The following is a 16,875-nucleotide window of genomic DNA, read 5'->3' on the forward strand; positions in this document are numbered from 1 at the left end:
TCTGCCCCTCTGCCCCTCCCCCCACCCCACCCCCCACATCACCGGATACCCCGAAGGAGCCCCAACACCGCTGGATCTCACAACCTCAACTGGACACTTGAAGCCACAACTAACGGATCTCTAAGAGGGCCAAACTAGTGACGCCAACACCACAGCTTCCCCAGCGTTTCGCCCCAGCTCGCGAGAACAGAGCGATTACGCAAGGAATCGCCTTCTGGCTGGCTCCGCCCCTTCCCTTTCTTTGTTTCCAAGCCCGAGGATCTCGCGAGAGTTGGGCGGCAAATCCCGCGAGCTGAGACCTGGGGCCGGTTCTGCGGCTCTCGCGGTGTTTGCACGAGACTGCTCCTTTCCTGCTTCCCTTGCCGGTCCGGCTGCTTTCCTCCCCCTCTTCCCCGCCCGACCTCCCCCTCCTTCCCCCGCGGGCCCCCTCCCCGCAGGGATAATATGGTCTCCGGCGATGGACGCCCCAAGTGCAGGTTAGTTTCAGTTCACCGACTGGATCTGGCAGCTGGAGACGCGCGCTGCCCCGGCTCCGAGTTCTTTGCTTCTCTCTCCTGGAGTTGCTCGGCCGGCGCCGGGGCCCTCCGGGCTCAGGTTGTGCTCCCTTGGGGCCTGCCTGCTGGGCCGCACTCTCTGCGCCCAGGCCTCGAGGGCCCGGCCTCGCCGCCCTCGCCCCTCAGCGTGACCCCACCAAGGGCCGTCCGCTCCGCCGCTGGCCTTGACCCGTGCCGGCCTCGGCCCGTTGGCCACTGCTGGCTGCCAGCGGCTTCTCGGTACTCCTCAGTAGCACTAGGGTCGAGGAAAGGCCCACCATCTTCTCCCTGCCCCCCATTTGTAAGAGATGAGGGTGGGGGCTAGTGTCTCCTTGGTGGCATCTCACGTAGCTAGTTGTTTATTCCGCTGTCCAGCCTCGAGCCCCTCCCTCTCTCTTTGCCTCGAGAAGCAGAGTGGGGGGTGGTCAAGGCCGAACACTGGTCAGCCAATTCTCGGACCATTTATTGCAGCGCTGGGTCTCCTCCCCCCATCCACCTCCCTCGCTTAACCCTCAATAAAAAAGGAAAAACATTATATATTCTCGAAAAGTGAACAGTGCTTATCGCTTCTCATTTCGGACCAAGGTCCTAGCAATGTTGGGGGTCCTGCCCACCTACTGCAGTGAATCTGCACAAAAGATCTGAAGGTTCTTTAACCTCCAGGCTGCCTCCCCGCCACTTCCCCCAAGAACCTTAGGAGCTGGGGCACATTCAAATAAGTCCCCTGGGTCTTTGACTTTGTAGTTAAGCTTCAATTCGTACAAAACCAGAAAGAGGTGCCTTTTAGGGAGAATCTGCTAATTTACCCAGATATTTTGTTGTTCACCTTTACCTTTAGTCTTAAGGCCTGTGAAGGTCTTACCTGATAAGTTGTTTGTTTTGGTTTGGTTTTGATTTTATTCCTGTTGTTGAATGCTGTGTAAAAGTCCATCTTTTGGTTATTTTTTTAAAAATCAGTTCTTCTAACATAATTGTGGCGTTGTCCTGTCTGTATTTATGCAATTTTCAGGACATGTCTTCACAAAACATGCCTATTCATCCTTTAAATCATTCTTATTGTCCCTTTCTAGGTATTCTTTATTATCACATTTTCAGGAGTTAATTATTTTACCAGTTTTTATTTGACAAGGGTCATGGCTTAGAGTTTTCGGACACCAGCCACATGTGACTATTTAAATTTAAATTAATTAAATAAAATTTAAAACTCTGTTCCTCAGTCGCTGTAACCACATTTCAAGTGCTCAATGGCCACGGCTACCTATAGAAAATATAGGTAATATAGCGCAAATATAGAAAATTTGCGGCATTACAGGAAATTCTTTTGGACAAAGCTGGTTTCTAGGTATTTTCACTTTGAATAAGGTAATTTGTAGCAGTGTTTAATGAAAGTATAATTTTTTTTTCAGTTTTTATTTGACAAGAGTTATGGCTTAGAGTTTTACTGTCCAATACAGTGGACACTAGCCACATGTGACTATTTAAATTTAAATTAATTAAATAAAATTAAAAACTCTGTTCCTCAGTCGCTGTAACCACATTTCAAGTGCTCAATGGCCACGGCTACCTATAGAAAATATAGGTAATATAGCGCAAATATAGAAAATTTGAGCCATTACAGAAAATTCTTTTGGACAAAGCTGGTTTCTAGGTCTTTTCACTTTGAATAAGGTAATTTGTAGCAGTGTTTAATGAAAGTATAATTTTTTTTTTTCAGGATATGCCTTTGAGTACCTTATTGAAACATTAAATGACAGTTCACATAAGAAGTTCTTCAATGTACCTAGACTTGGAGCCACCAAGTATGGTAATGTTGCTTAAATTTTCTTGGATTTGTTTAGTTTCTAATAATAAAAATGCATTTGTTGAGCTGAGTTGAAGGAATTTTAAATTTATTCCCAACATGTCGTAGCAGGTACACCTACACATATGTCTAACATTTTAAAAGCTTCTTGGGTTAGCCTTTGTTTGAGGAGGATGTAAGCCCATACCATAGCTTCTCATTTTAAAATCTAAGTTAGTTTAGTAATGATTTTTACCCCCAAGAAATTACTAGTATAATTTTAAAAACAATAGAAACCTGCTGGATGATATTCTAGAGCTATTAAATGTATATTTTAATTTTCCAAGTGAACAGTGCCACTATCCTTTGAATAGGAATCATCAGCAGGGCCCACTGATTTGAGTTGTTGACCAGGGCATGGTTTGCCCTGGCTTGTGCCCTGACACTCTTGGCAGACCTTTGCAGGCGCCTGACCAGGATCAAACCTTTCACTGAGGTTTCAGAAGAGTGAACTTGGCGGAACCTCAGAGTATTGGATGGAAGTCTTTACTTTATTGACCACTGAGTAATTTTCTCAACCAGGCCGGTGAAGGGAAGACCTGTTTGGAAGAGTGATTTAGATTATTCTTTTCTGACTTTTCAGTGAAAAGAAAAATTAAATGCCAAATCTGTTGCAGTTTTGGAGGGAGCTTTTCCTTAACCTTGGTTTTGTTTTTGTTTTTGTTTTTTCCTTCTTCTTGTGTTACTTAAGAAGATTGCTTTTGTGATTTTTCTGTAGATTTTAGTGGGTTTAAATGTTCTAGACTAGCAGTATTTTCTTGTACATTCTGAGAAGATTTGGATATTTTAGAGTATATTTTGGAGAAGATCCCTATCCTAGAATTAGGTTGCCATTTAAAAATAAATAGTTCACCAAAATCCTTTACCTTGCATGTTTAGTTGCTGTGATTTGTATTGAGAGGTTGGTCTTTTCTTAGTGCCATGTGTCTTTCATTCACATTTATTTTATTTCTTCACTGAAGATGAGTTTGTATTAATTTTGAAAAGGGAACAGCTAAGTTGATTATATACAAGAAGGATCTTTTATTTCCCTTCTCTCAAATATCTAGTGATTCTGGCCTGGAAGTTTCTTAACCTACATTTTATAGCTTAGTAAAGTAAAAGAACATATATGAGGATGTTTTTTAATTTGAGTATAAGTTCTTTCTATGGATAATTTGTGGAAATGTGCCTACTTGAAGATAGCCTGTATTTCCCAAATGCAGGAAATCAGTGGGAAACTATCAAAACAACTGTAAAATGCATTGAAAGAGTGATTAATAAAGTAAGAGCTATATTATCTCTGGAAAATAAGCTGTCACAGGCATCTGTACATAACTGAGTTCCAGAGTACCAGGGTTTTTATAACCATGATAAATATAATAAGAGAATGCCTGTAAATACAAATGCCTTTAAAACAGAAATTTGGTTTTTATTTCTGTGGGGTTAAAACATTGTTTTTAATAGAATGGTTTTGTGAGAGGTTTATTAAGTAATTACCTAAATAATTTCTTAGTAATTACTTAGTAGGGAATAAAATTTGAAAGAAGAATTGACTTTGAAAGAAAGGAGCAACTTGAGTAGAAAAACAAAAAATCCTTGCTGCATTTTTGGGGGACCAGATTGAATGGCCTCCCAGACATGTGCTTAGGAGACATTGCTTTGGTAATCACCAGGGTTCTGGACCACTGCCCTCTCTGCTTCCCACATTCGGATGCCTGCCAGGCTGAGAATCACAGTTGTAGTGAGTAACTTAATGAAGGGCAAGTGTTCTAGCTCTCTTATATGTTGGTGAGGAAAGATAGTTGAGAACACTCTTCTAAGCTCCCTGCTAACTGTATCAGGAATGCCTGCAGCTGCAAGGAACCGAAAACCTACTGTACAGTGACTCTAACAAATAGGGGTTTATTTTTCTCACTTAACAAGAAGTCTGGATGTGGACATACTGGAACTGTATAGCACCAACATCAGCAAGGACCTAGGCTTCTCACTTTTTTCTGTTTTGCTTTCATTTTTTGGGTTGCAAATAGTTGATGTACCTGCATTAGGTCCATGTTCTAGGCAGCTGGAAGAGCAAAACAGAAAGAAAAGCCCACCCCAGGAGCTTTTGCCTGTATCTCCTTGGCCAAAATGTCATCTCCACTCTCGGCTTTAAAGGCTGAAAGATGGTGTATTTAGCTTTCTGGATTTTGCAGTAGAGAAAGACAAGGGAGAAGTGGTTGAAGTGGTTGGGAGTGGGTAGTGAGTGAACTAGCCTAGACTATCTGCCTCACTAACAGTACCTTCCCTTATTAAGTCTGTCTTTAGATAGAATACAACACAAATTACTTGATTTCTCCTTTTTTATTGCCATTTTATCATTTTGCTTCCCAAGTTTATACTCAAGGTATCTTTTTTTTTTTTTAATTAGTTAATACCAGCTGTTTCCTTAGTCAGTAGTTCTCAAACTTCAGTGTGCATCAGGATCAGCTGGAGGCTTGCTGGGCCCCATCTCCGGAGTTCTGATCTGGGGTAGAGACTGAAAATTTGGATTTCTAACAAGTTGCCAGGTGATACTGATGCTGCTGGCCTGGGGCCATATTTTGAGAGCCACTTAGTCTTTTTTTTGGCTGCATTGGGTCTTCGTTGCTGCGCAGGGGCTACTCTTTGTTGTGGTGCGTGGGCTTCTCATTGCAGTGGCTTCTCTTAATGCAGAACACGGGCTCTAGGCGCTCGGGCTTCAGTAGTTGTGGTACGTGGGCTCAGTAGTTGTGGCTTGCGGGCTCAGTAGTTGTGGCTTGCGGGCTCTAGAACGCAGGCTCAGTAGTTGTGGCGCACGGGCTTAGTTGCTCCGTGACATGTGGGATCTTCCCAGACCAGGGCTCAAACCCATGTCCCCTGCATTGGCAGGTGGATTCTTAACCACTGCGCCACCAGGGAAGTCCTATACTCAAAGTATCTTTATGGAAGTGGGCATATTGTACACGTTGACCACATTTTAAACTTTCATAGTTTCACTAGTGGCAAAATGCCTTTTTAATGATCTGGAGCTGCCTGTCTGGCACTCTAGTGCATTGACTACAACCTTAGAGATTTTGAGTGACTCTCTTAAGTAGATCTCTGAATTTGAAAATATACCTGGTTCCAAGGAAGAGAGAAATCACTGTTGCCTGGAATGGTCAGAGACTGCTTTCTGAAGGAAGGAGGACTTGAATTGATGTTAAACAGAGGGATCACAGAGGCCAGTCAACACTTGGGGAATTAGAATGACCAGCAAGCATAATGGAAAATGAGTAAGGGGGAAGACAGTGAAGAGACGGGCCTGGCTCTAGTGAAACATTTTAGAGAGTAGCTGTTATTGGGCAAGAGGGCCTTCAGCCTGGTGTAAAGCCTCAGGCCCCCTTCTTTATCTCAGGTTATCTCATTCATCTTTCTTTTTTCCTTCCTAACTGCTTGCTTTTTAACCATGGTACTGCTTAGTCCTGTAGTAGAGCCAGGACTTGGTTTTCCAAATCCTACCTTGTAATCTCTGAAAGAAAATCTGTATTTAATTTTTTAGGAGAGTTTTTATTGATGATAAGAAATTAGGTTGGGATTGGTAATCAAAGACAAAAACATTATAGGCAGTGTAGAAACAGTTTCATTTTTACGTGCATATACAAATATATGTAAATGTGCTACTTAACAAAAAATACAGTATATATTGTTTTGTAACCTTTTATTATTTAGTATATCATGAACATCTTTCCATGTCGTTGAATACAAGTATCCCTTGCTGTTTGAATCTGTTCGGTTTCTGAGTCAGGGATTATGAGTTTGAGTAGAAGGGGATACCTGTACTTTTCTACAGCTTCTACTGTACTGGCTGCACGGTATTACCTATATGAATGCATCATGGTTTAGTTAGCAGATCTTTGAATATTGAGGTTACCAACTTTTCCCTATTTATAAATAAACCCGCTGTGTGTGTGTAGTAGTTAAATTTTCATGCAACCTTATTATATAGTTACCGGATTGAAAGTATTGTTTCCTCCACCCGCATCACTTTTCTTTTTCACTTTTACTGTATATGTATTGTCTTTTCCAGTCTTTGTCCTTGAATATAAGGAACAGAAACTCACTTAACTCAGCACTCAAGAAAGAAGATGCTGTTACAGTTTCCAAACATCCAAAGGCAAAGGAAGAAAGCACAGTCAGGCCTCATGGGAACTAGAATTTCTAAGCCAGAGGCTGTTCTTTCTGTCACCTGTTTCTTTTTGAAGATCTACTCTCCAGTCTTCTGTCTCCACAGCCCACTTTACTTATTGGTATTGTGTAATACCCAGTATAGCCACTACCAGCCATTCTTTGTGTGTTATGATTAGCTTACCAGCCAGTTAAGACTGTATCTCTAGATGACTTTTTCTCCTATTGTTTTAACCTATAGTTAACCTGTGGTTTGGCTGGGCAAGTCAGGCGTCTATTGCTGGTCAGTTATCTTGCTGGTAGGAACACAAGTCCATATTTTCTAATCTTGTCTCTTCCATGGACTCTGGAAAGGGCTGTAAGTTCGGTAAGCAATGAAATAGTTTGCTTGTAATGTTTACACACAATACATAACTTTCTAAGGATTACCCTTACCTAATGTGATTCTATTCCATCTACAATCATGCACTCACCAACCCTCCACATTTTGTCCAACGGTCTGTTGGTTTTAACTGTGCTTTTGTAGACAATTTCTATTCTAGATTAGGTCCTTTTGGTAGCAGAGAACAGACACCCACTAGCTCAAGTGAAGAAAGATTTATTGTAATGATACAGAGCTCCCGGGCAAATGAAAGGTGGCTGTATCTCAAGAAAATGGGCAATGAGCCAGAAGTGAGGGAACTCTTTATTTTTTCTTTCAGGCTTCAGATTCCTGGCCCTCCTCCACTCTTATGCTCCCTCTACTTCAGTGCAGACAAGCTGCCTCTGCCTACTAACTTTTTACATGGCCACAAATGGCAACCTCTGTCTCTAGCTTAGCTCTTAACAACTTTCTGGTTCAACCTGTGTCCTGATTGCAAATTCCTGTGAGAGGAATCTATATTTTTTCCACCAGGCTGTTGGTCATTCACCTGCCAAGGGGTTGACTCTTGCTTCAGCACTGTAGCCAGGGAGGTAATGGGGCACTGAGCACTGTCCATTCCATGGATGGCGGTTTGGACAGGCACCATGAAGTATGCCTGTTATGTCAGCAGGTAGTGCTAGATGACATGCTTACCAGGAGCAAATGAGAAGAGTGAGTGTGTCTGTACCTTTATCAATAATAGATATTATTTTTCTGGTTTTCTTTACCTTTGTCAGTGAGTGAAAAAAAAAATCTTAAAGAAGCAGGAATCTGTTTTCTCTTTCTGCCTTCTTGGACTCTGCATGGCGATATTAAAAAACAAAACAAAACAAAAAAACAAAGGTCAGAGTTCTTTATTGGAAATCAGCTCCATTCCAGCCTGGTATCGGTTAGAGATATAAACAGTACCTTGACTAGTGAGACATGGGTGTGAGTTAATCCTGTTGCAAAGTCTGGGGTTACAGGGCCTTCTAGAACAGTTTCTTAATCTTTTCTCCAGGCTCCTGGCCTTGAACAGGGTTTTTAGGTTTACCCTAAAGCTACTCTACCATTCCCCTTGCTCTCTTAGCCTAGACTCCAAAGATAGCCTCCTTGAGGCTTTAGGCAGGCCTAGAGTGTTTGAGTGTTTCCCCTTTCCATCAGTCTTCAGCGTATTTCTCTTTCATATTTAGTTTATCTAAAGCCTGTTGTTAATATTGATATTTCCTATGGGTAATTTCTCCATCTACTGTTTAAACCTGGAATTAATCACTTTTGAGAAATAACAAAACTCTTTTACATTATCTGTCTTCACTACATTGCTTTATGTTAGGCAGGGAGGATAGTTTTATGCACATGAAGAAAATGAGGCTAAAAATCTCAGTAATATGCCTAAGGTCACATATCTTCTAAGTGAGGAGATCTGGTCTTAGACTCATATCTTCTGACTTCAGACCAACACTTTTCCCCCCTTAATACCATTCTGTTTCCCAGCTTAATAAGGGCAGTAATAAAGTGCTAGTGTTTATTGATTATTTACTATACCCATTCTATAAGTTCTGTTATTACCCACTTGGCCAGGGTCCCGCTACTAAGTACCATTACCTAATAAATGATAGAGGAGAAACTTGATCAAAAATCTGAGATTCCAAAGTCTATGCTTGTAAAACTGCTACACTGGGGGTTGTATGCTCATGCTTATAAGGACCACAGAGGCACCATAAACAAGTGAAATGGCCCTGGCTGGAATTGTGGCAAGCAGGAGAGCAAATGCCCTATATAAAAGAGTAGGTGCTACTCAGTTCCAGCAGAAATGTGAGGTTGGTGTTGTAAAACTTTCTATTTATCTTAAGCCAGAAATTTGGATTTTCATGTAAAAAAATCTCTGGTTTTTCAGTGTTGGCAATTAAACTTTAAAATGTTAAAACTGTGTAGAACAAACGAAACACATCTGCAGGCCAACAGTTTGCGACCTCTGCACTGAGAGATAAATTATATTGCCTAATCATAGTAGCAGCCACTTAGCCTTGAGTAGTAAGATCTACAGTCCTGGAAACCTGGATATGCCTTTCATCAGCTGCCTCCCATGTAAAATAGCAGACCTAGGCATCTTTTTTTAAAGCCTGAACCACCTCTTGGATCTTACACTGAGTAATTGATCGAAAGGATATCTGTTGTTAGCAGTTCATTTCAGAAGTATGATAACACACATTTTCATACTTTTTCAGTTTAAGTCACAGGCTTGTTCTGGTTCCCCCGCATGTCTTTTTGATTACCTATCTTTAGAGGATTAGCTTTCCAGATTCATAGGATTCTGGAAATTCCTGGTTAGAAGAGGTGGTATTAATCCAGCCCAGTTTTCTATTGATACTTGGTGCATGCATCTCTCAACAATGCTGTTTAATTCATTCAGCTAAGATTGAGTACTCACATGTTTCTGGCGAGTGAAAGATGGCTAAGATAGCATCTTTGTGCTAAAGAAAGCACACAGTTTAGTAATGGAAAATGTAAGTACAGTGCCTTAGTATGTTGTAGCAGTCTCAGTCCAATCAGGACATAGAATAGGGGAACTTTAATGTAAATAATTATTAACTGTGATACAAGAGTAATTGTAAGATGTAAGGAAATTCTTTATGGTACCTGTAGGGCTGACAGAGAATACCCAAGGAAGGAAAAATTGGAAGGGGGTCAGATACCATTGGAAAAGGTGTGGTTCAGCTCATTAGATCGCGGAGAAGTTTGCTGGTTTGGTCAGACTGGAGCTGGTCTGGAGTTGCTGGGCAGGCAGTAGGCCATCATCTTGAGTACATGCAGGGGAGTAGGCAACCAGCAACTGGTACTGTGAACGTGTATTGAGAGAACAGATGCTGGCAGGGGCAAGAACCCTTCATGATGCATGGGACACATGGGGGCTTGCAGAAGCAGCAGCAGCTCGTTGTGTGACCCTCCAGGCAGTTTGCAAGGGAAGTCCAGGCAGTGGCAGGGTAAAGGGTCTTCTGCGTGGAGCGTCTTGGTCCAGGTTCTGGCACAGGCAGGAGGAGTCTTTCAGAGTGCACAGCTTCATGGGAGCTCTGGTTCCCGTGTTGAAAGGGCTGCGGTGATAATAACAAATGTGCATGTCTGTATTTTTTATATATTGTATAATAAAATGTGTCCGCATTTGGAAGATCTGCGTAACTCTGAACCTTTATTTCTCAAAGATCTTCAGTGAACACAGTGAGCAGAGAGTGGTGGGACTAGATAATGAGCAGACAGGCTTATTACTTCATTCATTTTTGAGAAAATGTCTGCCAGATATCCATATTTGAATAATCATAGTTGGTCATTTGTTCTTTCAAGTGAAAATGGTGTTCTTTGGAAAAAGTGGCTAATTTAGCTTGTAATTCAATCATACAAGTGTTTTTCCCTTGAGCAACGATTGTACTTTGGTTTTGAGCAGAAATGCTATATACACTTCATTGTTGTCACACAGAATATTGAGACTTGACCTCAGTGGTTGAGATTTAATAAAATTAGCACTTTTTCTGCTTTGTCAAGGACATTCTTTTTTTTTTTTTTTTTTAGTCGGTCATCAATTTTGTACACATCACTGTATACATGTCAATCCCAATCGCCCAATTCAGCACACCACCATCCCCACCCCACCTCAGTTTCCCCCCCTTGGTGTCCATACGTTTGTTCTCTACACCTGTGTCTCAATTTCTGCCCTGCAAACCGGTTCATCTGTACCATTTTTCTAGGTTCCACATACATGCGTTAATGTACGATATTTGTTTTTCTCTTTCTGACTTACTTCACTCTGTATGACAGTCTCTAGATCCATCCACGTCTCAACAAATGACTCAATTTCGTTCCTTTTTATGGCTGAGTAATATTCCATTGTATATATGTACCACATCTTCTTTATCCATTCATCTGTCGATGGGCATTTAGGTTGCTTCCATGACCTGGCTATTGTAAATAGTGCTGCAATGAACATTGGGGTGCATGTGTCTTTTTGAATTATGGTTTTCTCTGGGTATATGCCCAGTAGTGGGATTGCTGGGTCATATGGTAATTCTATTTTTAGTTTTTTAAGGAACCTCCATATTGTTCTCCATAGTGGCTATATCAATTTACATTCCCACCAACAGTGCAAGAGGGTTCCCTTTTCTCCACACCCTCTCCAGCATTTGTTGTTTGTAGATTTTCTGATGATGCCCATTCTAACTGGTGTGAGGTGATACCTCATTGTAGTTTTGATTTGCATTTCTCTAATAATTAGTGATGTTGAGCATCTTTTCATGTGCTTCTTGGCCATCTGTATGTCTTCTTTGGAGAAATGTCTATTTAGGTCTTCTGCCCATTTTTGGATTGGGGTGTTTGTTTCTTTAATATTGAGCTGAATGAGCTGTTTATATATTTTGGAGATTAATCCTTCGTCCGTTGATACGTTTGCAAATATTTTCTCCCATTCTGAGGGTTGTCTTTTCGTTTTGTTTATGGTTTCCTTTGCTGTGCAAAAGCTTTGAAGTTTCATTAGGTCCCGTTTGTTTATTTTTGTTTTTATTTCCATTACTCTAGGAGGTGAATCAAAAAAGATCTTGCTGTGATTTATGTCAAAGAGTGTTCTTCCTGTGTTTTCCTCTAAGAGTTTTATAGTGTCCGGTCTTACAGTTAGGTCTCGAATCCATTTTGAGTTTATTTTTGTGTATGGTGTTAGGGAGTGTTCTAATTTCATTCTTTTACATGTAGCTGTCCAGTTTTCCCAGCACCACTTATTGAAGAGATTGTCTTTTCTCCATTGTATATCTTTGCCTCCTTTGTCATAGATTAGTTGACCATAGGTGTGTGGGTTTATCTCTGGGCTTTCTATCTTGTTGCATTGATCTGTGTTTCTGTTTTTGTGCCAGTACCATATTGTCTTGATTACTGTAGCTTTGTAGTATAGTCTGAAGTCAGGGAGTCTGATTCCTCCAGCTCCGTTTTTTTCCCTCAAGACTGCTTTGGCTATTCGGGGTCTTTTGCGTCTCCATACAAATTTTAAGATGATTTGTTCTAGTTCCGTAAAAAATGCCATTGGTAATTTGATAGGGATTGCATTGAATCTGTAGATTGCTTTGGGTAGTATGGTGATTTTCACAATATTGATTCTTCCAATCCAAGAACATGGTATATCTCTCCATCTGTTGGTATCATCTTTAATTTCTTTCATCAGTGTCTTATAGTTTTCTGCATACAGGTCTTTCGTCTCCCTAGGTAGGTTTATTCCTAGGTATTTTATTCTTTTTGTTGCAATGGTAAATGGGAGTGTTTCCATAATTTCTCTTTCAGATTTTTCATTATTAGTGTATAGGAATGCAAGAGATTTCTGTGCATTAATTTTGTATCCTGCAACTTTACCAAATTCATTGATTAGCTCTAGTAGTTTTCTGGTGGCATTTTTAGGATTCTCTATGTATAGTATCATGTCATCTGCAAACAGTGACAGTTTTACTTCTTCTTTTCCAATTTGTATTCCTTTTATTTCTTTTTCTTCTCTGATTGCTAGGACTTCCAAAACTATGTTGAATAATAGTGGTGAGAGTGGACATCCTTGTCTCGTTCCTGATCTTAGAGGAAATGCTTTCAGTTTTTCACCACTGAGAATGGTGTTTGCTGTGGGTTTGTCGTATATGGCCTTTATTATGTTGAGGTAGGTTCCCTCTATGCGCACTTTCTGGAGAGTTTTTATCATAAATGGGTGTTGAATTTTGTCAAAAGCTTTTTCTGCATCTACTGAGATGATCATATGGTTTTTATTCTTCAATTTGTTTTTTTTAAATATTGGCTATATTCCCCATGTGGTACAATATATCCTTATAGCTTTTTTTTTTAAATTAATTTATTTATGGCTATGTTGGGTCTTCGTTTCTGTGCGAGGGCTTTCTCTAGTTGCGGCAGGTGGGGGTCACTCTTCATCGCGGTGCGCGGGCCTCTCACTATCGCGGCCTCTCTTGTTGCGGAGCACAGGCTCCAGACGCGCAGGCTCAGCAATTGTGGCTCACGGGCCTAGTCGCTCCACGGCATGTGGGATCCTCCCAGGCCAGGTCTCGAACCCGTGTCCCCTGCATTGGCAGGCGGACTCCCAACCACTGCGCCACCAGGGAAGCCCTTCACTTCATTAATATGGTGTATCACATTGATTGATTTCCGTATATTGAAGAATCCTTGCATCCCTGGGATAAATCCCACTTGATCGTGGTGTATGATCCTTTTAATGTGTTGTTGGATTCTGTTTGCTAGTATTTTGTTGAGGATTTTTGCATCTATATTCATCAGTGATATTGGTCTATAATTTTCTTTTTTTGTAGTATCTTTGTCTGGTTTTGGTATCAGGGTGATGGTGGCCTCATAGAATGAGTTTGGGAGTGTTCCTTCCTCTGCAATTTTTTGGAAGAGTTTGAGAAGGATGGGTGTTAGCTCTTCTCTAAATGTTTGATAGAATTCACCTGTGAAGCCATCTGGTCCTGGACTTTTGTTTGTTGGAAGATTTTTAATCCCAGTTTCAATTTCATTACTTGTGATTGGTCTGTTCATATTTTCTGTTTCTTCCTGGTTCAGTCTTGGAAGGTTATACCTTTCTAAGGATTTGTCCATTTCTTCCAGGTTGTCCATTTCATTGGCATAGAGTTGCTTGTAGTAGTCTCTTAGGATGCTTTGTATTTCTGCGGTGTCTGTTGTAACTTCTCCTTTTTCATTTCTAATTTTATTGATTTGAGTCCTCTCCCTCTTTTTCTTGATGAGTCTGGCTAATGGCTTATCAATTTTGTTTATCTTCTCAAAGAACCAGCTTTTAGTTTTATTGATCTTTGCTATTGTTTTCTTTGTTTCTATTTCATTTGTCTCCGCTCTGATCTTTATTATTTCTTTCCTTCTGCTAACTTTGGGTTTTGTTTATTCTTCTTTCTCTAGTTCCTTTAGGTGTAAGGTTAGATTGTTTACTTGACATGTTTCTTGTTTCTTTAGGTAGGCTTGTATAGCTATAAACTTCCCTCTTAGAACTGCTTTTGCTGCATCCCATAGGTTTTGGATCGTCGTGTTTTCATTGTCATTTGTCTCTAGGTATTTTTTGATTTCCTCTTTGATTTCTTCAGTGATCTCTTGGTTATTTAGTAACGTATTGTTTAGCCTCCATGTGTTTGTGTTTTTTATGTTTTTTTCCCTGTAATTTATTTCTAATCTCATAGTGTTGTGGTCAGAAAAGATGCTTGATATGATTTCAGTTTTCTTAAATTTACTGAGGCTTGATTTGTGACCCAAGATGTGATCTATCCTGGAGAATGTTCCGTGCGCACTTGAGAAGAAAGTGTAATCTGCTGTTTTTGGATGGAATGTCCTATAAATATCGATTAAATCTATCTGGTCTATTGTGTCATTTAAAGCTTCTGTTTCCTTATTTATTTTCATTTTGGATGATCTGTCCATTGGTGTAAGTGAGGTGTTAAAGTCCCCCACTATTATTGTGTTACTGTCGATTTCCTCTTTTAGAGCTGTTAGCAGTTGCCTTATGTATTGAGGTGCTCCTGTGTTGGGTGCATATATATTTATAATTGTTATATCTTCTTCTTGGCTTGATCCCTTGATCATTATGTAGTGTCCTTCCTTGTCTCTTGTAACATTCTTTATTTTAAAGTCTATTTTTTCTGATATGAGTATTGCTACTCCAGCTTTCTTTTGATTTCCATTTGCATGGAATATCTTTTTCCATCCCCTCACTTTCAGTCTGTATGTGTCCCTAGGTCTGAAGTGGGTCTCTTGTAGACAGCATATATATGGGTCTTGTTTTTGTATCCATTCAGCAAGCCTGTGTCTTTTGGTTGGAGTATTTAATCCATTCACGTTTAAGGTAATTATCGATATGTATGTTCCTATGACCATTTTCTTAATTGTTTTGGGTTTGTTTTTGTAGGTCCTTTTCTTGTCTTGTGTTTCCCACTTAGAGAAGTTCCTTTAGCATTTGTTGTAGAGCTGGTTTGGTGGTGCTGAATTCTCTTAGCTTTTGCTTGTCTGTAAAGCTTTTGATTTCTCCATCAAATCTAAATGAGATTCTTGCCAGGTAGAGTAATCTTGGTTGTAGGTTCTTCCCTTTCATCACTTTAAGTATATCATGCCACTCCTTTCTGGCCTGTAGAGTTTCTGCTGAGAAATCAGCTGTTAACCTTATGGGAGTTCCTTTGTATGTTATTTGTCATTTTTCCCTTGCTGCTTTCAATAATTTTTCTTTGTCTTTAGTTTTTGCCAGTTTGATTACTATGTGTCTTCGGCGTGTTTCTCCTTGGGTTTATCCTATGTGGGACTCTCTGTGCTTCCTGGACTTGGGTGGCTATTTCCTTTCCCATGTTAGGGACGTTTTCGACTATAATCTCTTCAAATATTTTCTCGGGTCCTTTCTCTCTCTCTTCTCCTTCTGGGACCCCTATAATGCGAATGTTGTTGCATTTAATGTTGTCCCAGAGGTCTCTTAGGCTGTCTTCATTTCTTTTCATTCTTTTTCTTTAGTCTGTTCCGCAGCAGTGAATTCCACCATTCTGTCTTCCAGGTCACTTATCCGTTCTTCTGCTTCAGTTATTCTGCTATTGATTTGTTCTAGTGTAGTTTTCATTTCAGTTATTGTATTGTTCATCTCTTTTTGTTTGTTCTTTAATTCTTTTAGGTCTTTGTTAAACATTTCTTGCATCTTCTCGATCTTTGCCTCTATTCTTATTCCAAGGTCCTGGATCATCTTCACTATCATTATTCTGAATTCTTTTTCTGCAAGGTTGCCTATCTCCACTTCATTTAGTTGTTTTTCTGGGGTTTTATCTTGTTCCTTCATCTGGTATATAGCCCTCTGCCTTTTCATCTTGTCTATCTTTGTGTGAATGTGGTTTTTGTTCCACAGGCTGCAGGACTGTAGTTTTTCCTTGCTTCTGCTGTCTGCCCTCTGGTGGTTGAGGCTATCTAAGAGGCTTGACGGGAGGCTCTGGTGGTGGGTAGAGCTGACTGTTGCTGTGGTGGTCAGAGCTCAGTAAAACTTTAATCCACTTGACTGTTGATGGGTGGGGCTGGGTTCCCTCCCTGTTGGTTGTTTTGCCTGAGGCAACCCAACACTGGAGCCTACCTGGGCTCTTTGGTGGGACTAATGACAGACTCTGGGAGGGCTCACCCCAAGGAGTACTTCCCAGAACTTCTGCTGCCAGTGTCGTTGTCCCCACGGTGAAACAGAGATACACCCCGCCTCTGCAGGAGACCTTCCAACACTAGCAGATAGGTCTGGTTCAGTCTCCCCTGGGGTCACTGCTCCTTCCCCTGGGTCCCGATTCACACACTATTTTGTGTGCGCCCTCCAAGAGTGGGGTCTCTGTTTCCCCCAGTCCTGTCGAAGTCCTGCAATCAATTCCCACTAGGCTTCAAAGTCTGATTCTCTATGAATTCCTCCTCCCGTTGCTGGACCCCCACGTTGGGAAGCCTGACGTGGGGCTCAGAACGTTCACTCCAGTGGGTGGACTTCTGTGGTATAAGTGTTCGCCAGTCTGTGAGTCACCCACCCACCAGTTATGGGATTTGATTTTACTCTGATTGCGCCCCTCCTACCGTCTCATTGTGGCTTCTCCTTTGTCTTTGGATGTGGGGTATCTTTTTTGGTGAGTTCCAGCGTCTTCCTGTCGATGATTGTCCAGCAGCTAGTTGTGATTCTGGTGTTCTCGCAAGGGGGGTGAGAGCACGTCCTTCTACTCCGCCATCTTGGTTCCTCCCCCAAGGACATTCTTAAGTGAAACTGGTATTTTGCCTGAAAATGAACGATACAGTGAGTACAAGTACAATTTGGTGCCACTGCTTTGAGTCCTGCTAAGGCATCAGCAGTTTTATCCACTATTGTTTTTGAACCTTCAGCACGTATGTCAAAATGGTGGAAGAAGCAAATAATGTCTTAGTTGACCTTGCAGATTCCCTGAAAGAGTTTCAGGGCCCCCCAG

General features: G+C 41.0%; 1 protein-coding gene across 1 annotated transcript in view; it reads left to right on the top strand.

Annotated features, from left to right (window-relative positions):
- Positions 1–367: 367 nt before the first annotated feature.
- The window catches only part of IREB2 (iron responsive element binding protein 2), a 56,476-nt gene continuing 39,968 nt past the window's right edge, over positions 368–16,875 (top strand). The window contains exons 1-2 of the mRNA XM_061180020.1: positions 368–476; positions 2,248–2,337. Coding sequence (XP_061036003.1) covers positions 458–476; positions 2,248–2,337 — 109 coding nt within the window. The 5' untranslated portion in view covers positions 368–457. The remainder of the gene's footprint in view (positions 477–2,247; positions 2,338–16,875) is intronic.

This window comes from Eubalaena glacialis, chromosome 2 (genome assembly GCF_028564815.1).
Source record: "Eubalaena glacialis isolate mEubGla1 chromosome 2, mEubGla1.1.hap2.+ XY, whole genome shotgun sequence".
NCBI lineage: Eukaryota > Metazoa > Chordata > Mammalia > Artiodactyla > Balaenidae > Eubalaena > Eubalaena glacialis.